The 23,462-nt window shown below is 49.4% G+C and overlaps 1 protein-coding gene across 1 annotated transcript; it reads left to right on the forward strand.

The window, feature by feature from the left end:
• Positions 1-5,771: 5,771 nt before the first annotated feature.
• TTL (tubulin tyrosine ligase) lies at positions 5,772-23,102 on the forward strand. The gene is made up of 7 exons (XM_013954325.2): positions 5,772-6,079; positions 9,551-9,629; positions 11,369-11,601; positions 14,771-14,906; positions 15,004-15,273; positions 16,529-16,672; positions 18,902-23,102. The coding sequence occupies exons 1-7, from the start codon at positions 5,923-5,925 to the stop codon at positions 19,014-19,016; spliced, it is 1,134 nt and encodes a 377-aa protein (XP_013809779.2). The 5' UTR covers positions 5,772-5,922; the 3' UTR covers positions 19,017-23,102.
• Positions 23,103-23,462: the final 360 nt, after the last annotated feature.

The following is a 23,462-nucleotide window of genomic DNA, read 5'->3' on the forward strand; positions in this document are numbered from 1 at the left end:
GCTGTCTCCAGGATCCATGGGGCTCTTTTAGGGTCCTGTGGCCATTCCCAGCAACTCTAGGGCTAGCATCCCTGGGGTGGTTGCAGCTGTTCTCATGGTGCTCGTGCCTATCCAGGGTTTTCCAGGGCTGGTCTGAGCATCTGCAGTGCTGTTGCCCAGGTCTCTGGGAACAGAACTGGCATCTGCAGGGCTGGTACCAAGGTCTGGGCTGTTCCCAGGGTCCTGTGGGGATCTGAGAGTCTCTTGGGTGGTTTCTGTTGTCCCTGGATCTGTTGCCAGTGTCTCCATCTGCTGTAGGGAGCAATTGTCACAGCTGGGCTGCCAGCTCCTGGGAGTAAATTGCAAGCTAGCAGGCTGGCATCACCATGGGGAGGTCTCCTTCCTTCACCATCAGACAAAACTTGGGGAAAGGGTTTCCCCAGAGAAATCACAGCTGTAGGCACCTCTTTCAACACTTGCCTAGGTCAACATCACCGCAGCAGTACAGTTTGGGGCTGAAACCATTTGGGACTTTGGGGAAGTCCGGGGAGCACAGCAGTGCTTGGTTTTAGGGGTGCTTCACAGAGGGGAGCAAGAGCCTGGCATTAAAACTAAGACTCTGCAGTAGTGGCCACTAGGGTAATACATGCCTGTCCCCTAGTCTAGCAGAAACCACAGCTGGAGCAGCGTGGTGGGGATGTCTGGAGGCGGAAGCTTTGGGCTAGTTTCTACTTTCCTCTGGCTAAGGGCATTGATGGCGCTGGGCACACCAATTGGATGTGCAAGTCCCTTTCAGTTGCCAGGCAGATGGATTTCTTGTGACAATGATGCACATGTCTGTCCCTGTGCAGAGATGCAGGGAAGGAGAGGCATTTTCCATCTCAGGTGATGTTCGGCCATGGGAGTGGGCAGGACAGGATCTGTTCTTACCCAATTTTCTTTTGTTTTCAGCTGCGTGGGCCCTCCCCACCCTCATCTCAGCTGGTGCATGCAGTTGGTGTTGCAGATGACTGCCTGGAAATGTGCTGCCCCGAGGCATGTCTGTGGAAAGAGACCTATGTCTGATCCCCAGAGAAAGGTGGCCTGGGCTGTATGGTATGACACAAATATGGAGTTGGTGCAAGGCGGGAGAGATAATGGGATGGATTCCTATGTTGGCTATGTACTGCTTGGTTTGTCTTACCAATGTTGCAGGCAACCCTTTCTTAGGATGTAGAGATGGAGCAGGGCTCTCAGAGCAGAGGTGGGCCAGCCAGCACGTATTACAGCCTGGCTACTACCTGCTGCTATGTGACATCTGAGGCATCATTGCTATTGGCCAGAAGTGCAGACTAAAACAGTGATTGTTTAGTAGCATGAGGTTCAACGGGAAAAGAAAAGGGGCAAAGTCACTTCTGCTTTTCTCTCCGCCTCTTTGCATCACAGTTAGGAGCAGTGGAGGCAGGAAATTAGAAGGTAGGCTAGGGGCCTACCCTACTCATATGCTGGTGCTGGGATGCAGAGCAGGAGATCCCTGCCAGGCCAGCTCTACAGTCTTGGTCTCCCATCTTTCTGCTGCAGGGCAACATCTGCCTGGCACACTGGAAGGCTCAAGGTTTGTGTTTGTCCTGTACATTGCAAAGATAGTCACTGCCATGATCTGTGCTTCTGGGGAAGGAGATGGATCATGAAACCATGAGGGAGCTGACCCCACTTTGGAGCATGGCCAGGAGCAAGAATGCAAGAGTCTAATAAGGTCTGGACAGTAGAGGGGCCCTGTGTTTAGCTCTTCCAGTCTCTGGCCTTGCTGGACTAGCAGCACCTTTCAATTACTGCACAGCCTTCCAGAAACAACTATCCATTGGCCAGGAACATAAAACAGCAATAAAAAATACTGCATGTGATTTGGACAAAAACAGATCACATCAAACAAATCTAACTGGATGGCGGATAAATCATAAACTGTAGCTACAACTATTTTTTGAGTTTGGAGATGGCTTGGAGATTTTTCCACGCTGACGCTCAAAGTTGGCAAAAAGTACCTGCAGCAATCTCATTGAATGGGACAACTCTAAGCATTTTTCCCAAATATATAAAGAAGAAAATAGGTTTGGCAGATTATTTTTATCTAACATATATGTGGTAAGTATTTTTAAGTTAAAAAGCGGGGGAGGGGGATTCTTGTTACAGGAACTTTTGCATGTAATCTTGAGCAATTCAGTATCGGACATCATTCTGCTTGATGGTCTAACACACTGATCCTAAATTTAGGGATTGCTGTTGCATCTCATACTTACTTCTGCAAATAAAATTACCTACAAATTTGGAACTCTAAAAATGACCACTTTTCTAAACAGGGAAAAGAGAATGGCCTCAGCATCTGCATCCCACATGCACCATGAGTCCCTGAGCTTTGAGGTATTTTAAGCTAAGCCATAGGCAAGTCTTTCAGGCTAACACAAACTAATGGTGCATCTGAAAATGGATGGAGAGCCCCATCAAATTTCAAGTCGAAGAGCGCCTCCTAGTAGAAATAAGTTGCCTGGCAAAATTTTGTACATCACCTTTTTGCTTTAAGACAGAATAAGTAAAGCAAACTTCTTCAAATCATCCTGAGGAGGCAGAGAGATATTATTTTGCATGTTATTTCTGGCCCAGTGACTGGGTAAAATAACTTGCCACAATCTCCATGAAAAGCACATCTTGTGCACTGCCTTGGGTTCATCAGTACCAGAGCATAGCTAATATAGCAGCAAATTGCAACACACTAACATTAATAATAGAGCATATTCCTTCAAAAGTGCCATATGCAGAGCGCTTATGTGGCCACCTTTTCATGGTATTCCTCCAGCTACAGCAAATTACAGAGATACTCCAAGGTGCTTTTGCAATGAGGGAGCATGAAAACTTGCCAAAAGAGTGCATTTCTTAATAGAAAATTCTGACTTTGGGCAAACACAATATCTTTCATCAGGTCACCTTTAGTAATTGCAGAAGTTTGCACATCTTCTCTATATGCCTGCAAGTGTACTAAATTACACTAGTAATGCTGCTTTTAGCTCCTGACCTGGAAGTATTACAGCCTCATCTTATTTTGGCCATCTGAGGGCTGGAAAGGAAGTTTTTTCCTTTGTTGCCAGATGATCCTGAGCAGACTAAAGCTTTAGTACTTTGAGCTGTCTAGGCCCAGAGGAAATGAAAAGCTGTAAAACTCACTGTGTCACAACCTGGCAAGTGCCAGTTCAGGAAAACTTTCAAAGAAAAAGGTCTAATTTCCCTCCAGAGAGGGAGAAATATGGATTTAATGTCCTGATTTTTTTTTCTCCATCTCTTTAGTCTTCTCAAAAGCAAGACAGATGGAGTCCCAAATTAATGGGGTTGGAGGTTGACAGTACCCCTATTCCAGAAGGGAAAAATTATGATGCGGATAAAATCTTCTGGGATGAATTACTGCTAAAGAATTCACTCTTCAAAAAAAAAAAAAAAAAGACTGTGACCTAACTATACAACATTAGCAATGTTTGTCTTGCCTCTTGTTATTCTTGGAGCAATTCATAGAATAGATTATTTTTATCCTAACAACATATTTCTTAAGTAAAAATAAATAAGTCATGTCATCCCTGTCCATAATCTTTCAAGGTGAAAAGCATTTCATTAATAACTTTTTGAACAATTTAGTAGAAGAAAATGAGATCCCAGATATTTTCTAAAATTAGATTTTTCCTGTCTTTGAATCATATCTTGCACCTTGTACTGTCAATGAAGAAAAGGCAGTAACATCAGTGGGCAAGTCATGAGCGATCTACCACGTCTCTGTGGTTTCTTCAGAAAAATGTTCTTGATTTCTTGGAAATATGTCATGATTTATAGCAACCAGCAGAGAGTGCTATGTTGATGATGTTTCTCATACAGTGTCTGCAAGAAAAATCTGGATATTAATCAAATCAAGTTTTCATTACTGAAAGGTTTATTAAAACCATCCAGATTCTGAATTTGCAAAAATAAGATGGTTTTGGTTTGATGCAAGCTTGTTTAAGAGGACAGGAGCAACAGTTAAAAGGAAAAAGATACATTCATCAACAGAAAAAACGCATCTAGATAACAATGTATGAAAAGATATGAAGAACAGAAAAACTAAAAGATGTCAAGAAGAAAAATACAGTTTGAAGAGTCTAATAGATTAAGAGCAAAAGAAAGTTTATCAGATCTATAATCTCACTATCACAGGGCTTGGAGTACTGTGTCACACCCAGCCTCCAATCCTCCTGCTGAGGTCTGTGCCTGTTGGGAAGAGGCAGAGTGGAGGAAACCACCTGTCCCTTTCCTCACTTGCTGCTCCGCTTTGGCAGCAGTTTGTCACTCCAGTTTATCAACATGGATTTACTGGAGCGAGTCCAGTGAAAAGCCACAAAGATGATTAAGGGACTGGAGCATCTGTCATATGAGAAGAGGCTGAAGAGAGCTGGGACTGTTTAGCCTGGAGAAGAGAAGGCATGGGGGTGAGGGGATCTTATCAATCTTTATAAATAATTAGTGGGAGGATGTAAAGAGGATGGGGCCAGACACTTCCCAGTGGTGCCCATTGTCAGGACAAGAGGCAGTAGGCACATGCTGAAATGGAGGAGATTCCACTTTGAACACAGGAAAGCACTTCTTTACTGCAAGGGTGGTTGAACGCTGGAACAGGTTGCCCAGAAAGGTTGTGGAGACACCATCCTTGGAGATACTCCAAACCCAACCGGACAGGGCCCTGGGCAGCCTGCTCTCGGTGACCCTCCTTGAGCAGGGGCCTTGGATCAGATGATCTCCAGAGGTCCCTGCCAACCCCAACCCTTCTGCGACTCTGTAAAGGCAATATGGCGAGGAGGCTGTAGGTGAGCTGCCCTCTGTTGCACACGAGGCACACAAATGTTGCCTGCAGGCTGAGGGAGGCGATCCTTCCCCCCTACTCAGCACAATGAGGATTTCTTTCTGAAAAAAAGATGAGAAGTCGTGAGCTAATAACGGCCTGAGCGCGTGCAGTAGGGAACGCTGCCATGCTGCCCCCTGCATCCCTCGCCTCTTGCACCCGACGCCGGGAACACCTCAACAACAGCCCGGGGGTCGCAGCAGCCAGGCCAGGCCCCCCCTCGCCTGCGGGGGGACACAGGGGCAGGGACGGCCCCGGCTCAGTGACAAACGGGGACACGGGGGCTGCGCCAGGCACTGAAACGGGGACCGGGACTGCCCTGGGCAGGGACACGGCACGGCGGGGTGAGGCCGGGAGTGCCTGGAGACAAGGAGGGAGCGGGCAGCCCCACCCTCAAGGCCGCTTCCGCTTTGCCACTTCCTTTCTCTAGGGGGCGGGTTTCGCTCTGTTTCCGGGGCGGGGCCCCCGCAAGGGCGGGGCAGTGCTGGGCGGGGCGGGGGCAGAACCAGTTCCCCCCGCCCCGGGGTAGGACCGACCCCACACACCGAGGGGCAGGACCGGCCCCCCCGGGGCAGGATCACCCGAAACACGCCCAGGGGCAGGATCCCCCCCCGAGCAGGATCCCCACACACTCAGGGGCAGGATCACCCGAAACACACCGAGGGGCAGGATCCCCCCCCGAGCAGGATTCCCACACACTCAGGGGCAGGATCACAACCCCCCCCCCCGGGCAGGATCACCCCCCCGGCAGGATCACCCCACACACTCAGGGGCAGGATCACACACACCCCCCGGGGCAGGATTCCCACCACCCACCCAGGGGCAGGGCGAACGGGCCCGCCCGGCCGCGCGGTCCCGCCCCCGATGAGCTCAGCGCTGCGGCGCGGCGTGCAGAGGCGGGCGGGCTTCCGCGGCCATGCGGAGCCCGGCCGGGCCCTGGCGAGGGCGGTGGCGGCGCAGGGCCCTGCCTAGGCCGCGGCGGGGCCCCATGAGCCGGCGGCACCCTGCGGGACCGCGGGGGTAAGGCCGGGTTCCCCCCCCCCCCCCCCGCCGCCATGTACACCTTCGTGGTGCGGGACGAGAACAGCAGCGTCTACGCCGAGGTGTCCCGGCTCCTGCTGGCCACCGGGCACTGGCGGCGCCTCAGGAAGGACAACCCCCGCTTCAACCTCATGCTGGGCGAGAGGAACCGGCTCCCCTTCGGCCGGCTCGGTAAGGAGCGCCCCGGGGCCCGGCAGGGACCCCCCAACCTGCACCACCCCCCCCGCGGTCGGCGGGCTCTGGCATCGGCGGGGCCCCCGCGACAGGGTGGAGTCCCCCATGGCTTGTCACCGTGTCCTTTCACCCCCCATCTCCCCCCCTCTCCGGGGACACGGGGCTCTGGGCAAGGGCTGCCCCCCACCAGGGACCCCCAGAACCTGGGACAGGGAGCCCCGTGGTCCCCTGTCACACACACACACACACACACACACACACAGAGATACAGGACCCTGGGCAAGGGCTGCCCCCTACCATGAGCAGGGCCTGTCTCCCTCAGGGATAACCTGGGAGGGGGAGCCCCATGGTCCCCTGTCACCCCCCCCCCCAGGACCCCAGCCCCTGGGCGAGGGCTGCCCCCAGCCATGTGCGGGGCTCCTTGCAGCAGGGAGCCCGTGGCCACTCCAGCCCACGTTGCCCAGAACAAAGGGCCGGGGCCTGGGGGTCTCCGTGCAGCCGCCCAGCCCTGGAAGAGGCTGTCTGTGAAGCGGCTCTGCCCCGGAGACGAGCAGGTCCTGCCAAGAACCACATCCTCCGGCCAAGGCTCAAAGCGTTCCCCTCACCCTCCCACACCAAACTCCTGAGTGACAGTTTCTCCAGTGCCCCCCACAACACCCAGCTCAGCTTGGGGACAGCAACAGGGCCAGCACCATCAGGCCTGGGATGCTGGCAGGGGCGACGGCACCGCAGGGACCCCCCTCCCTCAGCAGGGTGCTCCCTTTTTTTGGCTTCTGCATGGCGCCCCCACAGAGGCCATGGCCCCTGCCAGCTCTGAACCTGCCCAGATTATCCAGCAGTGAGGAGGCTGGGGCCATTTATTTTCACCGTTCACAGGGGGCTTCTGAAGCCCAGAGCGGGTGCGTGGGGGACATGGCAGTGCCGGTGGTGTCCCCATGCCTGGCAGGGGTTGCAGTGCCGAGCTCCCGCATTACGCGAGCATTTCTGGGGTTTGAGGCTGCTGGGGGGAATGGGTCCGAGCCAGGCATGCTCGACCCCTCACACAGGAGCCAAGGCTGATGAGGATGTTTCTCGGCAGCAGCATGGTGAGGGTTACAGCACATCTGGTCCGTGTTTGGAGGGTTATTCCAGAGACTGTGTGTGTGTGTAGGGCCAGGCCATCCCCCCTCCTTTTCCCCCCTCACTGTCCGTCCCCATCTGTCACACTGCCAATATGCATGTCTGTGTCAGAGCAAGCCCCAGGAGCTTCCCCATGCTGATCTGTCCCCTGCCTGCCATGCGTGCCACCTGTCCCGCTGCAGACTCAGGGCCGTCCCTGAGCGCAGGGCAGCATAGCCAGCTCCTCAGCTCTAACCCCTAGGCCCTTCTCCCCCACCTGATGGGGAGCAGCCTGCCGGTGGGGAGGGAAAGGGCCATACACCGCCCACAAACAAGAGGAAAGAGCCAAGCTAGGCACCAGCAGCGCTGCAGGGTGCAGCGGGGAGCAGAGGTGCACTGTCATTGCCCGTGGCTGGTTGTGAGCCAGCAGGAGCTGCGAGGCTGGCAGGTCTCCATGCACCGGGCCAGCTGCCGTCCTCACCCTGTGCTGGCTTCTGTTACCAGGCCCATTGGAGCAGGCTTCTCTCTGGTTTGGGTTCAGGACACTGCTAACCCCAGCAGATCAACGCACTCCCCTTCTGCAGTGCCCCATGTCGGCGTCTGACAGCTGGCAGGACCCTCCCAGCTGTGACATCCCTCCACACCAGACCCCATGTTACAGCCTGCTCTTCCACAGAGGTGCTCAGCAAACCAACAGGGGTATGCCTGCAAGATTTATCCAACAGCAGGTGTTTTCAAGCAGGTTTCAGCCTCTCCCATCCTCCTTTCTTCACCAGCCCCATTCCTCCATCACTGGTAACAAAATGGGCAGGTTACTGTGGGGCAGAGGCCACTCAGAGTGGTGGGCTTGCCTTTTGGACCTCTATTCTCCTGGGAACCAGCCAAAGTCAATAAACTGGAAACAGAAAGAAATTTGACAGGTTATACTAATTTCTTTCAGGAAATTAGTGGCTGGCAGTGCTAGACATGGAAGTACCTGAAGTTACAGATCTTTGGCTAGAAGGTGGTTTTCAGCTATCTTGTATTTAAAGATCAGGGAATAAAATAGTGACCCAATACAGATCCATGATTTGGGGGTTGAAATACCTAGTCAGTATCTGTGATCTTGCAGCTGCCTGGTCTTTAAGGTAACGTTTGCTCCAGGCCTTTTCTGCCAGGCAGACACCAAGGAGGGTAACTAAAACTCTGAATCCTGTTTCAGGGTCTAAATCACTCCCACAAGCATTTGTTTGAAAAGAGAAGGTGAAGAAGCAGCACACTGTTGTGTTTGGGGGATCTCACTGGTCCCAGGTATCATTTTAAACCAGAACATTTGATACAAAAGTGTTTCTCTTATGGATGCTCTTGTCAGATGGTGTCACCTGCTGTGTCACTCACCCCTTACGCATACATGTTCAGCTTCGCTAGTGGTGTGGCAGAGACTGCACAACTGTCACCCAGATTTGCACTACCCTTTTGATGACTGCTGCCATCCTGCTCCCTGAGAGAGCTTCCTGCTGAGCGCAGGTGCTCATGTAGCTGGAGAGGGTGAAGCAAGGCAGGCCATGGTGTGAAGTCCAGTACTAGCAAGGATGTACCCATCTATCTGGCACTTCTGTTTGGTGCTTTATTTGGCTGGATACTGGGACCAGTTTGGGGTTTCCCGGCACAAGAAAGACATTGACATCCAGGCACTTGTGACTCTAGCAGAGGCCATCAGGAGAGTCTGGGGAACACAGGATGGCAGTCAAACACAGGGACAGAGGCCCAAAGAACCAGTGGCGTCTTCATTCTTGGACCTGCTCGGCCTTCGACTGGCCAACCTTCAAGCAGAGGTTGGAGCAGAGACTCCCCAGAGGTCCCATCCCACCCCAGTTATTTGGGAGGTGACTTGCTGTGTGCTGCCATAGGGAAGCAAGACTCAAATTCTCTTAACATTTCCCAGTGTTTCATGACATCTGGTCCTGAAGGGAATTCAACTGTAAATGGCAAACAAGGCCATTTCCTAAGCTGTGATCTTTGTGTCAGGGTGTGCTTCCCTGCATCTTTGCCCTGCACTTAGAGTAACTGAAATCCTGACCTTTAAAAATTGCCACTAGCAAATGGGGAACATTTCCAGGGTGGTTCTGCCAGTTCCCAGGGTGAATTAGGAAGACGTTCTCCTGCAGAAAATGGGAGTGTCATGTTCAAAACAGACTTGAATAAATGCATGATTTTTCTTAACTTAAAAAAAAAAAGAAAATGCAGGAGCCAGTATCAGCCTAGAGCTCATGTCTGTGATATAGGGCAAGGAAGTGGCCTCACTTCTCAACTACATAGGTTCTTTGCACCAAGCTGATGTTTTTCCTTCGTTAATTGAGAAGTTTGTCTCAACTCTGTTTCCCCTTGTAGGCCATGAACCTGGACTTGTGCAGCTGGTGAATTACTACAGGGGAGCAGACAAGCTGTGCCGCAAAGCGTCTCTGGTGAAGTAAGAAAGTCACTGAAATGTTAGGTGGGATTGGCAGGAATTTTTCTTCTAACCACTGTCAAGTGTTGAACCTGTTCTGAGGGTGTTTCGCAGAGAACAGCTGACAAAATCGGCTCTGGGATTGTGGTAGCTTGTGCTGTCTTCAGACTCCTCTGCTGGTCTCCACAGCTATCTGTGTGCACAAAGAGCTCTGGGTAACTTCAAGGGAAATGCTGTTTCCCCTGCATTACATCTGCTTGAAACCATAGAGTGTATTGAATCAGGCAGACAGGAGTAAAAGAAAAAGAGCCAAATCAAAAAACAAAACAGTATCTGGTCTTTTTCCTTATAGATAGATTAAAATCTTAATTAAAACCTACTCCTTTTATTCTCTATATCATACAGAGATGAGGCCCTAATGTGCCTTTAGCTAATCAGATTTATTGGCCAAACAAATGCTCAGAGATATCTCCAGGAAGAGCTGTCTTGGGGAATTATTTCTGCATGACCAGCCATACCAGGATCTCCTGGGGAAACGGGGGTGAGCTTTCACTGTAGGTGGCCACAGCCCATGTGCTAGCTTTGCAGCTGTTAGATTATCTTCCTGTCAGAGCTGTTGGTCTCCTTCAAGTGTTTGATTCCATGTTAGCGTCTGTCCTGCCTCTTGCTGACAGAGTCCTGCAGACAACATATGCTGGTCCGAGGCCTCTCCCTCCTCCCCTACAAAGAACCTGCCCCCCCATGCTTTTCCCATAGTGGTGAAGGTGTTTGTCAGGAACTAACTGTATTTTTAAACAAGCATTCACTGAGCTCTCCACCTGTATTTCTGTGCAGCCCATGGTCTGGAGCACAACAGCACCTCAAGCTGCTTATGAACCCCAAAGGACCACAAATGGCATTCCTCTGACACAGGCATCCCAGGGTGTCACTGACTGACTGCTGTTTCAACAGAGAGACACAAATGTACAGAAAGTGTCAGCAAGTCGATAGTTCTGCTCTGACCTTAAGCGAAACAGAGTGAACATTCAGAGAGACAGGGAGTTCCCTCGACTCTGAAAGAAAACAGACCTGGCCTCCAATGATGAGAGTTCACTGTCATCTCTAGACAGAACTGTAAGAGAGAGTGTCTGCCAGAAGGAACAGGGATTGCACGATGCAAGAGGGATCCCCAGAGACCTCAGAACATGAAATGTGTGTCTGTGTCCTTGCGTTCAGTAGGTTCCCAGTGGTCTTGATCCACAGTTGGGAAACCTGTCCTGAATTCGGTAGGGATGGGACCAAGAGCTAAGCACCAGAATAGAGAACATTACTGCTCTGGCTTCCCTTTTCCCTGCTGTGATTACAGCTTCCTTCCTGACCCATTACACTTTGCAGCATACCTTACCTTCACTCCGCATTAGCAATGTGGAGCATCCCCAGTGACCTTGTGCAGAGATGATGCAGGGAGTCCGTCACAAGCTCTAGTTCCATGTAAACATCTCTACTGGTTGTTTCCCGATATCCATAATACCCACGACATGTTTAACAAAAGAGTGCAGGTCTGGTTCAAAGAGCAGGCTGCAGCTTGGGGGTGCCATGGTCTCTGTAGGAAAACCCTAATTTCAAGGGTCTAAGAAAAATATAATTTATCACAGACTCTGTGCTAACTGCTATTCATCACAAAGCAAAAGGGCCCAGTTAATGAGGATTTGTACTTGCTAAATTTTGTCCTCGCAGGTGGGGATGCACTGAAGATTAACAGCCTGTCTCTCTTTACCCAGGCTAATCAAGACGAGCCCTGAACTATCAGAGTCCTGCACGTGGTTCCCTGAGTCATATGTGATTTACCCAACAAACCTGAAGACCCCTGTGGCTCCAGCACAGAATGGAATTCGTCATCTCATAAACAACACACGGACAGATGAGCGGGAAGTGTTCCTGGCAGCTTACAACAGGCGGCGGGAAGGCAGAGAAGGCAATGTGTGGATCGCCAAGTCCTCAGCTGGTGCCAAAGGTTCATTCTGCAGCAAAACAAGCCACCTTCTTGCTATTCTTTACTCTTTTCTTGGTCTGTAGAGTCCCAGGAGTTTGGCTCAGTCCAGCTTATCTCTAGCCTGTCTGGAAAGGCCTTTCCAACCAACTGCACACCAGTCAGGCCAGTATAGGGCTCTCCTTTCTCTGCTTGGTGGCATGGGGCCCCTGACATGCATCGTGGTATGCATGTGTTCCCTAGGACATGGATGGCAATGATGGGACCACCCTTTTCCCCTCATGTACCTCAACATGAAGGTTTGCTGCAGGGAGAAGGCAGCAGGGAGCTGGGAATAGGCGAGGGGAATGTGGAGAGCAGGAGAAAAGGGGAGCAGAATAGCATATAGGGAGGAGGGCAGCAAGGACAGCAGTGAGGGTGGGGAGCCCGGTTCTCCCTACCGCAGCTGAGGCTGATTTCAGCTGGGCAGAAATACCACTGCTTGTCTTCCAGCCGAACCCAAATGTCTGGCACCCAGTGGCCTAGACATGGTCACACTGAGAGACTTGACTGGGCAGCCACGAACTCAGAGCATCCAGTTACACCCCAGCCTCAGGGGCAGGTACCAGAGCAAACACAAGCAATGCCATATCTGTATTTCCCTTCAGTGAGAATAAGGCAATCGATATCTACGTAGTCATGTGTCCCTCCTTGTTCTGGGGTCATCACACTGCTCGTTCCACAGAAATAATGAGCTATTAGAAGATAGAGCTGGACACAGCTATAGATGTAATACTTCGATAACTATTTGCTGTTAATGTCTGTCAGTTGCAGCAGTATCACTGGCACGTTTTCAGAATTGCTTTATAAAAACTTGGCATGTGTGCAGATCTCAGACAGCAGAGCCAAGCCTGAGTAATTACCTGGTCTTTTCAAAGGGAACAAGCCCACAAGTGTTATGCATATTTGCAGTCACTTTTGATGAAATCTTACAGAAATCAAGAGGGAATGTGAAAGCCAGAGGTGGCTGTGAGGAGGCTGCATGATATAACCATCCTTCGTGCAGGCTTCTTCCATTGCTCTGTTCTCTTGGCTCTGTTACACAGAAGCATCAGAAGAGCATGTTTATCTTCATCAAGGAGGAAGAGGAGATGAGTGTTTTTGTCACTCCACTGAGGGGGAACATGTCTGTGTGGTTTAGCTGTCTGGCAAAGAACCAGCCTGCACAATTGAAAAGGCCATTGCTGTTGTTCGCTGCAGCAGGGAGAGGTTTAAACTCTCCACAGACTTTAATCAAGTGTGATCCCATCCTCTTCTTTTTTGTAATTAAAGCAGAGTAACCCTTTGTATTCATCAGTGTGCTGCAGAACCCAGGTTGGAAATTAAACTGGAAAGCAGAGCCTCATGTTAGTCTTCTAGATGGCACTTTTAAACGTCTGGGGATTACTTCCAACAAAGAAGAAAGCTTGTTGCCATTAATTGCCCAGGCAGATCTGGCTCAGACAACCCCTGGCTCAGGACAGTTCTAGTGGAGCTTGGTTGTCCACCAGTAAAAGGAAAATTAAGGTTTAGGATGTCCTGACTTAAAAGTTGGGAAATTTTCAACTGGGGCTAGAGGTTTTTGAGAAAAGGGACAGCAGCCCCACATAAGCTGCTTTGCTGCCTCACTGGGTTGCTGGATAGGTACACAGTTAAGCTAACCTCCCTACTCAATTCACCATCTGTCCAGGGCAGAACTGATGCCTGCTGATATTCCCACTGCAAATTTTATGGGCAGTACTGGTTTAAAAATATGTTGCTTTCCTCCTTTTCCCAGGGCATAGCCTTGTGGTTGTATCAATGCAAGCGTTTGCTTGGCTCTGCTGTGATCGAGGGACTAAAAACATCTTTCCAAAAAATAAAAAAAAGAGAAGAGGGAGAAGGTTACTTTGATGAAAGTACCTCCTTTTTGTGGAAGGAGGAAAGGGCATCAGTGGGGTAAATACTAGCAGGTATGCAAAGCACAGAGCAGTGAGTGTAGAAAGTCCCTGCAGGACCGTCTCAACAGTGACCTTCAGAAGTCCCAGCTAGGAGCTATGATTCCCATGGGATGCTCCTGTCAAGACCTGTGTGTGCTCCAAACCAGTGCTCTCTCACTGGTGCCTTCTTGAAGAGCGTTTGTCTCTTTTACTTAGTATTTGCTACAGAAAACTAAGCACAAAATGGAGACTAAATCATCAGCTTTAGTCCAAAAGGTTAGTAAAGGCCTGAAGACTAGGTGTAGTACCAGAGAGATGTTAGATAATTTTATCCAAGCTGGTTCATCCCTACTGCAGCACTGTGCCATTCCTTTATCAACTCCCAGAAGGCATATACTCTGTTTTCATTGCTTTGCAACACTGGTTTCATATTTGGACTTGCAAGAAATGAACAGTGACAACTTCAGCCAAAAGCTGGCAGTATTTGAAAGATGGGTCTAACTTCTTTATTGAAGGGTTTTCACGGCATGGGAAAATGCAGATAACAAAGATAAGCATTTTGAAAAAGTTCTTTGCCTAATTCAGTGATCATTTTAACAGTAACTTAAATGGACTTAGCGGGGGAACATTGTTTGCACATCTGCACTGTCTGGCAGAGAGAGAAGCCAGGCAGCTGAGAGGGGGAGAAAGTCTGAATCAAGGATCAAATCCCCCTCCCCAAATAAACAAAATAAAGAAAAACCCCACAAACATACTTCCAAAAACCTTGCCCCCCAAACTGCTGAAAAAACAGGAAAAACAAAACGAAATTCAAAAAATGCTGAAGAAACCACTCCCCACAAAGCCCTGCTGCAAGAAGACATGGCATAAAAGGAAACAAAATCCTACAGACTAAGTAATTGCTTCACTGCCTGCCAAGATCCCTGTCTTCTGTGCACCCACTCACATCTAAATAGCCAACCCTTTGCAGACGAGCCCCATGGAGGCCATACCCTCAGTTCCCGTCCGCTTTAGCTGCAGTCACTGGGGAGCCAAACTCCTCGCAGCATGGGAAAGGGAGATCCCTCAACAAAATTACTGCCGGATGCTGAGTGGACGTAGCATCGCTCTTGCACTGACCAGCCCCGGGGGCTGTGGGTTCTTGCACATTTCCTGTCTTCTTGGAGAATGAGCCATGGTCTGTTTGGGCCCTGAAAACGCTCCAACAAAGGTAGGAGGCTCCTCTGCCTAATTTTTTCTTTGCCTTTCTGTACCAGGGGAAGGGATCCTGATTTCTTCAGAAGCTGCAGAGCTCCTGGACTTCATCGATGAGCAGGGACAAGTGCATGTGATTCAGAAATATCTAGAGAATCCTCTGCTTTTGGAGCCAGGGCATCGCAAGTTTGACATCAGGTAAGCTTTTCTGCGTGGCTTTTGTAACATTGGTTTGCATTTCTGTGTAGTTTCTTTTTAAGCCACTGAGACTTGGGCTTGTTCTCCTGCCCCCCAGGAGCTGGGTTCTCGTGGATCATCAATATAATATCTACCTCTACAGAGAGGGTGTCCTGCGGACCTCTTCCGAACCATATAACAGTGCTAATTTCCAGGACAAAACCTGCCACTTGACCAATCACTGCATTCAGAAGGAATATTCCAAAAACTACGGGCGGTATGAGGAAGGGAACGAAATGTTCTTTGAGGAGTTCAACCAGTACCTGATGGATGCCCTGAACACGACACTTGAGAATAGCATCTTACTGCAAATCAAACACATAATAAGGTAACCAGCTGCCTTTTGTGTATGGGAACATAACACTTTGGTAGTAAGCAATGTGTATGGACACAACTGGGTTAACAGGCAGACAGACAAGGGAAGTGTTTCAGTTGCATGGGTCAGGGATTATGAGCCAGAGATAAATTTAAGGTAAAGCCAGAAACACCCCAATGTCATTGCTCAATGAAAACAGAGAAGAGGTACTCTAGAGGTGCTGTGCTCTGAAGGGTATATGTCAGTGTGTCTCTGTTTTGCCACCAGTCAGATCACTTGGCAAGGTAGATGGGATTTACCAGGTGGGACAAGAAGTTGGGGAATTCAGTGGATGGAAAGACAGGACAAGGAGAGGTTGAGGTGAAAGACAGAAGGCTTAATAGGGGAAATGAAACAGGACCAAGTCTGCAGGATCTCACTGCTCCCCTACTGTCAGCAGACAGCAGTGAAACAGGTTCGCACAGGTTCTCTTGTCCTGTTCAGTCCACGCAGAGCTGGCTAGCACTACCGGCTGCTTCCTGAGCACAAATGGAAAAAGCCTGGAGAGAGATCTCTTAGAAATCATGCTGCCACAGAGAAACCAGGTCGTGACAATGTGATCCTCTATAGCAGAATTTGCTTTGCAGAAGCTCCACTGCTGTCATTTACGCTGAAAAGACATGACACAATCTTTGAGGGACTCAGAGGCAAATGAGTTCGTAGCAGCAGCAGCTCCCTGGGGGACCTTGTACAGCCCTTTGCAGCTCTGCCTTCTGCTCCAGGTTGTAATTGCACATCCTGTTTTTCCACCTGCCTAATCCAGTTTTGAGGGTGGATGCTGCTTCCCAGCTCTTTGGGAGTTCACTTGGGGTATCTAAGACTGTCGACATGTGTTTTGATGGTTGCATCATCTCACTTACAGGGACCTGGTTATCATGACACGTGTTGGATGTAGCTTGTAATTCAGGGGCTGGTAAATGACATGCAACTATCAGGCCTCCAAGCATGCTTTTATTACAAAAGCTTACAAAGAAAAAGTCCCTCAGGTTCTCCAGGATGCTGAGGACTCACAGCACAAGCCAAGTCTGATGGGACTGCAGAGGGGCACTGCCTGCTTATTTGTGTCAGCTGCAGAAAGTGTTGCTCCCTGCACTTGATGCTCCAGTCAGTCCCAAGGCGAGAGAATTCCCCTCTGCTTAACCACACTGTGCACGGACCTTGGAGGCTGCAGTGCAACTGATACATCTGGAGGATTTTTAATCCTGGGTCTCTGTTTCTCCCTTCACAGAAGCTGCCTTATGTGTATAGAGCCTGCAATCAGCACAAAGCATCTTCACTACCAGAGCTTCCAGCTCTTTGGCTTTGACTTCATGGTTGACGAGGAGCTGAAAGTCTGGCTGATAGAGGTCAATGGGGCCCCAGCTTGTGCCCAGTGAGTAATCAGTCTCTGTAATATACTTGTAATATAACTATATTGTATCACCCGGCTCACCAAAAACATGGCTGGGTTCCAGCTTCAGGTAAAAAAGGTGGGAAAAAATGAATGGCAGAGGGGTTTTCCAGGCTAACCCATTCCAGAAACTGCTCTAAGTGCCAGTCGATATAGGTTTGTTGCTCTTGCCTCGGTGCTTGGTATCCAGTTTCTTTCCAGTATGAGATGAGCCCTATCCTCAGTTTCTGGACAGATGGATTTGAATATAACTATGGTCCTTTTTATTGGCACTACTGAGTTGAAGGTAAGTTGCAGAGTTAACAGCTGGGGGCTCAGGTGGTTTCTTAGTCTCACTTGTGGAGCCAATGGCAGCTGGTCTTCACCTGAACACGAGATAAATCAATAGCATTAAGGGCAGTTGTTGGAAGCAAGTGACTAAATTTGCAGGGAGCAGGACCCCAGGTACATTGTGAATGCTGCAGATGTTGGGTCAAAGCCTCCACCAGCAACAGGGAGGCTGTGACAACCAACCATGGCCATGAACTTACCTGCATTGGCACAGCAGGAGCTGCTGTATTATGTGATCGAGACAACTGCAGAAGATAAGGACACTACAAATCTTTGCTAAATCATCATCTATACTGTATACAAGCCCAACAAAATAGAACAGGCTGTACATGCTCTGATATGTCTCACTGATAATTAATATACCTGCACACTGATTCACCAAAGCTGCTGACTGGGTGATGGTCTCTTTGGTGGGAGATACTGGATCTTGACAGATGATTCCTTTCTCTCCCTCCCTTCCTTCCTCTCCATCCCTCTTCCCTTCCTCCTGTTCCCTCACCCTCTCACTCGCTCCACCACCCCCCACCCCACCCTCTCTCCTTCTTCTTGAGGGGTCACCTTGTATAATGTTAGTGCTGTTACCTGTGTGTTCATTCTCTTTGACTTCCATATGCACATGGATAACGCATGCTTGCAGCTGGGGTGTTAGCATCAGCACCCAGTTATCGTAATTTTTGAAAATTGAGGCTAAAGAGAACTTTGTCCAAATCCTCGGATGGTTTTCCTAGTGTTCAGGCTCAAGGAACATGAAAAAGCAGTTGTTGGTGGTTTGAGAACATCAGCACTCCTCAGAAATCTGTCAAGGTCTAGTTAGCATCAACAGTCTGCAACTGCACATGGACTGGATCAAAAAGAATGGGGAGACTCACCCTGCTATGCCAAATTGTTATAGACTTTGAAATACTTCTTGAATTTTATTACAGATTGTTGCAGGGGCTGTTGCTATGTGGATTTTGGTTGCAGCAATGCCCTGTTTGCTTTGTGCCTACATGGGCACTTGGAAGTAATTGAAAGCAGCTGATTCAGGTTTGGGCTATTTGCAGCTCTACCTTGTGCAGCTATTCTAATTTATAGCATCCATATCACGCAGTTCCCATTTAAGAGAAAAAAATTTGGCTGTTGAAAGCAGTAACATTCCCAGGAGCTCAAAAAGCCTCTCTCTGTCATGTAGCCCCAGCTGCACAAGGTGAAAAACATTGTTAATCCTAGTAAAGATAGCTTTGGTACTAAAAACATACCAGATGCTAGCATGTTCAGTGAGATTACATGTGTATTTCCTTCAGCAGAAAATGAAGCTGTTGTTAACTCATTCTCAAACACCTTGTCTCGCCTCTCCCTTTTCATCAACCTTGCCATGGTGAAACACATCCAACTCTTCCAGAGGGGTCCAGCAAAATCTCTGTGCCTGACCCACAAGCTAATGTGTGCAGTTGCACACCAGTGCCGTATTTGTTCAGACCGTGCTTGCCTCAGAGCAGCCCATCCGGGGGTGTCCCCACATGTATAGGGTCTGGTATGATGCTTGTGAGTCCCTGAGCTGGGAGACTGGTAGAGGGGGTACTCAGCTCATGCCCATGCATCCTATAGTGATTCAAGGCTAGGGCCTGAGGGGGTAGATACTCTGCTTAGGAGCTTGTTCTGATGGTAGACTTAGGTTTTGTGATCCCATCTGGCAGGGAGCAATGTTGGGAATGGGAGCCTGTTGAAAAAGAAGGCAGTTCCTGGGGTGAGAGGAGAGGAACCTGAAGAGATGCCAGCCACCTCCTGTATGTCACTCTACAGCTCCTGCTGGGAAAATGCGTATCTGGATAAAAAAGAGGTTGGGGTCCTGCTGGTTTACCCTGCTTGGGCATCTTACTCTCTTTCTCTCTTGTCTTTTAGGAAGCTGTATGCAGAGCTCTGCCAAGGAATTGTGGATGTAGCCATCTCTAGTGTTTTCCCCCTCAGTGACACTGGGCAGAAGATGAGCCAGCCATCAATCTTTATCAAGCTGTGATGACGACAGGAACGTCTCTGCTGAGTACAGAGAGAGACTGCACCCACTGGGTCAGAGCAGTTCGATGGCTTATTTCAGTATCATGCCAAAAAGGGATAGAGACAGGCAGCTTCTTTTCTTTTCTTTTTTTTTTTTTTTGGAAAATCATGGGGAAAACCAACAAAACAGCTCCCATGCAGAGCTGGGACGAGCCAAAACTGCTTAGACAACTCTGTCTGCATTCACCAAAATTCACTTTAGAAACAGCTCATGTGACTTCGATATCTGAAACAAATCTCTCTGGGAGAACAGCAAAATTACCTTAAAATGAAACTCCAACAGGGATACAACAATACTCTATTAGCTCATCCTTTTCTATAGAGAAACATTGTTTTTTTAAGGCAATTGAGCAAAGAGTACAATGATCATCTGGGATGTCGTGGCTGGGAAGTTGTCCTCCTCCCGCTGTGTTTCTTCTTTCCTCACCTACTGCATCGTTAGTGCCTTAGCTCAGCTCCAAATAGGTGACTCCTTTCCTTTGTTCCTGCCCTATTATGTAGAAAGGAACAAGTTCTCTTGCGTCACAAGATGCATAAAACCAGGAACACTGAGAATTTGGTCTCCTTAGGTCATTTTCCAAGCTGGCTGGCTGAACACCCAGGCAATGACTGGATGAAAGGGTGCTGAACTGCGGGGTGGTGAATTAAGCCAAGCAATGAAGGCAATTTTGTTTATTTATAGTTATCCCTTTTCCTAATGAGATTTGAATCAGGTTCCATCCAAGTCTAATGTAGTTGGATCCCATTTAAAAAAAGGTAGAGAGACCCCCTCAATGCTGACCTGCGAGCTGTAGGATTTCTAGCATTGCTGTCTTGCTGGGAGTGTTTCAAACGGCAGAAACCCAATCTCCTCAGAAAGCTTCTTTGGAGACACTGCAGTGAATATAGGCTCTTCTGTCAGCTTCCACCTTAATACATTTGAGACTCAAATGTAAAACCTTTCAGCCCAACCGATTTTTATTCCTTTTGATCCAGCCAATTTTATTGTCCTCTGTTCAACAAATATTGCACTTTTCTACCCTGAACAGAGTCTAGTGCTCTGTCCCAGCTGGGGGGAAGATGCGTAAGGTTTTGTAGATTTTGTAGACCAAGAGAGAGACTCCTTGTGTATAGGCTTGCCAAACAGCTGGGACAGGCAGGCATTTTGGAGGGGAAGGGGGTAAAATTCCTTGAGGTCCCTGAATTTCAGAACTAACATCTGTTTTGAGTGTAACCTAAATTCCTGGAATATTCGGTTTACCTGAATTTTTAGCACGTCCCTCCTAAGCCAGGGCTCTTTGCAGAGTGCAGTGGCATTCATAGCAGCAGTTGGCTTTGCTAGGTGGTGCGTGGCCTGCACTGTGTCCCAAATTTTCCGAACAGAGGCACAAAGTTTAACAATTAAGTCTCAGGAGGCTGCAGCAATGTCTGCAAAGAACTGAGTGCTTGCAGGCTCCCCATTAAAGTTTGGGTTGTGCATCAGTGGTACTGAATTTGAGTTTCTTTACACACATTGCACGCGATGTGGGGATGTACCTTAGCTCTGAGATTGCATGTTTTTAAACATGGTTAAGCGCAGATTACAAATAAGCACCTGTGCGAGCAACACAACTACTGCCCAACATGGTAGGAAGGAGATGGGTTGTTTGAGATTCCCTCCAGTGCTGCATAGGAAAGCATCATGGAAAACTGAAGCTTTGGGGATTTTAATTGATTGCAGCAGGAGAGCAGGCTGTGCTGCCAAGGTCAGGGCCATGTTCTGCTGCCTCTGGCAAGGAGAGATGGTTGGCAATGAAAAAAAACAGACCTGGTTCATGTTACCCAAAGCAAACAAACAAGAAGAGCTCATGGAGGTTACAAGCTTCTGGCTGCCCATGTTTAATGGGAAGTGAATCAAGCAGTGTGATTTCTGCCTCCCACAAACAATCCCAGCACTTTGACATCCTCACCTTTGCTCGTGGCTGAGATTTCACAGGTCTTCCTGCCAGCGTAGAGCTCTGTGAGCAAATGATCCTGCCACCTTTCTGTAGGCAGGACTGAAGCATCCACCCCTCCTTGGAGTGATGGATTTTTGATTGTGCTGTGCCTGGGCGGACATTCATTGCAACATGCTATGAACAGAGTGCTTAGCAAAACCCAAAAGAAGTGTTGCAGAGAGGAAGCAAGGCAAGTGCTTCATAAATGCTCTGAAGTGCTGCATGGACCAGAGTCTGCATGGTGTGTGGCAGACACAAGGTGCGCTGGAGCTGGAAAGCGGTTCAGTTGCTGCACGCTGGGAAGCGACAAGGAGTGATAGCCGCATGCGAATGGGGCATCTGCTTTGTTTCTCTGGGCTGTGTGTGAAGGAGGCCTGGACTCCGAGTGCGGGTGGGTGGTTTTGTTTCCAGCAATGCCCCAAACGCCGGGTCCAGTGTCTGGCTTTGCTGCACCTTCTGTGTTTTCAGAGGAGGGACTGTGAACTCTTCAGTTTATGAGCCAGAAAGTGATGGGGAAATGGTGGGTCATAAGCTGGGAGAAGGGGGTGTGAGGGAAGGGCTGTCTGGGTGTCCTAACCTCATGGTAGCACACAGGTGTTAAAATTACCCTGCAGACCAGACAAAGCATAGTGTCAACACTCCCAGGTAAAATGTGCTAGACCCCTCTTTATTTTCCCTTTGCCGTGAATTCAAAAATTAAAACACTCCCTTCCTTAGCGTACATAACGTTAGATCCCTGCCGATGTAGTGGGATAAGGCTAGGAAAGCAGCCTGGATGCAGGGAAAAGCAGCATCTTTTTATCAGCACAGCTGATACAGCCAGGAAGAGCAGCGACTGAGGAACCTCTGCATAACTCCAAGGCCTTTTCTTCCCCCTTTTCACCTCAGGTTGCATTGAGATACTTTCCCAACTGGCTATTTCTGCTGCTCAACTAAAAGCAGGGTTTCAACTCTGGTAAAGCAATGGCCATAGGTGATGCAGTTATTCATAACCTGCCTTATCAGCTGGATTTTGGAGAGAGAGTGATTCAGGGACTCTTTAATCATTGGTTTGTTTGCTGAATTCTTTAGAAATAAGCAACAGCCTCTGGAGGAAAACACTGGGTACCGTGTGTGAGCATTTACCATCTCCCCTCAAAGCGCTCCCCCAACCAAAGCACAGGAGATAAATGCTAAAGGATGGCCAGTACGGTGCCTAGGGTTTTGCCCAAATTATTAGCCCAATTTATTATTTATTCGGTGGAGCAGAGAATGATATGGATACAGCTGAGGCCTGAGCATTGCGACTATGGGTGCACCTTGTAAGCAATGCTCACAAACTTTTCTGTTTTTAGGAAAAAATGCAAAAATAAATGTTTTCTAGCTTAATTCAGCTAAAAGGGCAACAGAAAAGGTCTTACTCTCTTTCCTAAGCTTTCACAGAGGATGGTGCTGGGTTTCAGGAAGATCCCTTCCATAGTCTTAGCAGTTGTATCCCATTAGTCCAGCCATAAAGGATTTCAGACCCAGATGCTCCAGTTGTGTTTTCCAGTAGGGTCTGGTCCAGCTGGAGCCTGGGTTTCAGTTAACTCCCCTATGGCTTCTCTCATACCAGGTTAATTGTGACTGCCGAGCAACAGCTCTCGCGCTCCCACCAAAATCCCATGGCCGGCCGCAGCCTGCGGAAAACCGTGGGGTTGTCCAAAAGGCTCGAAAGCAGCTTCATCCGGGTGGTCCAGCTCCTGTCCCCTGCTGTAATCAAAGCCCTTTGGGACTGCTTGCATGTCTCTGGTCCAAGCATTTCTTGTTCTCTGAGTGCTGCTCTCCGCTAGGAGAGCAATGCCATGCTGTAAGTAAGTTAATAATTGTGTGTCATTATCAGTGTCAGCTACAATAATCCGCAGAAAACTATGGCCTTGAAAGGATTGGAGGCCGTCGCTGGGACAGACATACAGAGCTCCTGGACTCATGGTCCCCGGGCTCTAGTTTGCGTTTCCAAAGTGCTCTCGTGCAAGTGTATGTGTACACGGCCGGCGGGACCTCGAGTGGCACGTGGTTCTCCGGTGTTTGTATTCAGATCTGTCCTAAACCACCATTAAAAAGAGCAAATCTCAGAGGCTGCAGCATTCCCATGGGACAGTGGGTCCCGGGGCTCTGGGGCCAGCAGATCAGCTGGGAAACGCTCCTGCCTGCCCCCACGACGAACGTTTCTGCCTCTCGCTCGGTGGCGGGGCAGGGGGGGTATTTGGAGGGTTTGGGGCTGAGTTTGCACGCGTTGGGTGTGCAGCCCTGTGCCTCCCCGCCTGCTTCCTCCGAGGAGCTGGGGGCCGGAGAAGGGAGCATGGCTGGGGGGGGGGGGGGGGGGGGCGGAGCTTTCCTGCCTCTGCTGCCGGGGTTCCTGCAGCGGGGGGGCGGGGGACACTGCTTGGGGGGCATGGCCCTGGGGAGATGTGGGCCCACCTGGCTGGGGGAAC

This window comes from Apteryx mantelli, chromosome 3 (assembly GCF_036417845.1).
Source record: "Apteryx mantelli isolate bAptMan1 chromosome 3, bAptMan1.hap1, whole genome shotgun sequence".
Lineage (NCBI taxonomy): Eukaryota > Metazoa > Chordata > Aves > Apterygiformes > Apterygidae > Apteryx > Apteryx mantelli.

What these genes read in the sequence shown, in the direction of transcription:
- TTL (XM_013954325.2), top strand. Translation starts at nt 5,923, where the DNA reads ATGTACACCTTCGTGGTGCGGGACGAGAACAGCAGCGTCTACGCCGAG. An exon ending in CGCAAAGCGTCTCTGGTGAA is followed by an intron (nt 9,630 to 11,368) that starts GTAAGAAAGTCA and finishes CTCTTTACCCAG; the next exon opens with GCTAATCAAGACGAGCCCTG. An exon ending in CAAATCAAACACATAATAAG is followed by an intron (nt 15,274 to 16,528) that starts GTAACCAGCTGC and finishes CTCCCTTCACAG; the next exon opens with AAGCTGCCTTATGTGTATAG.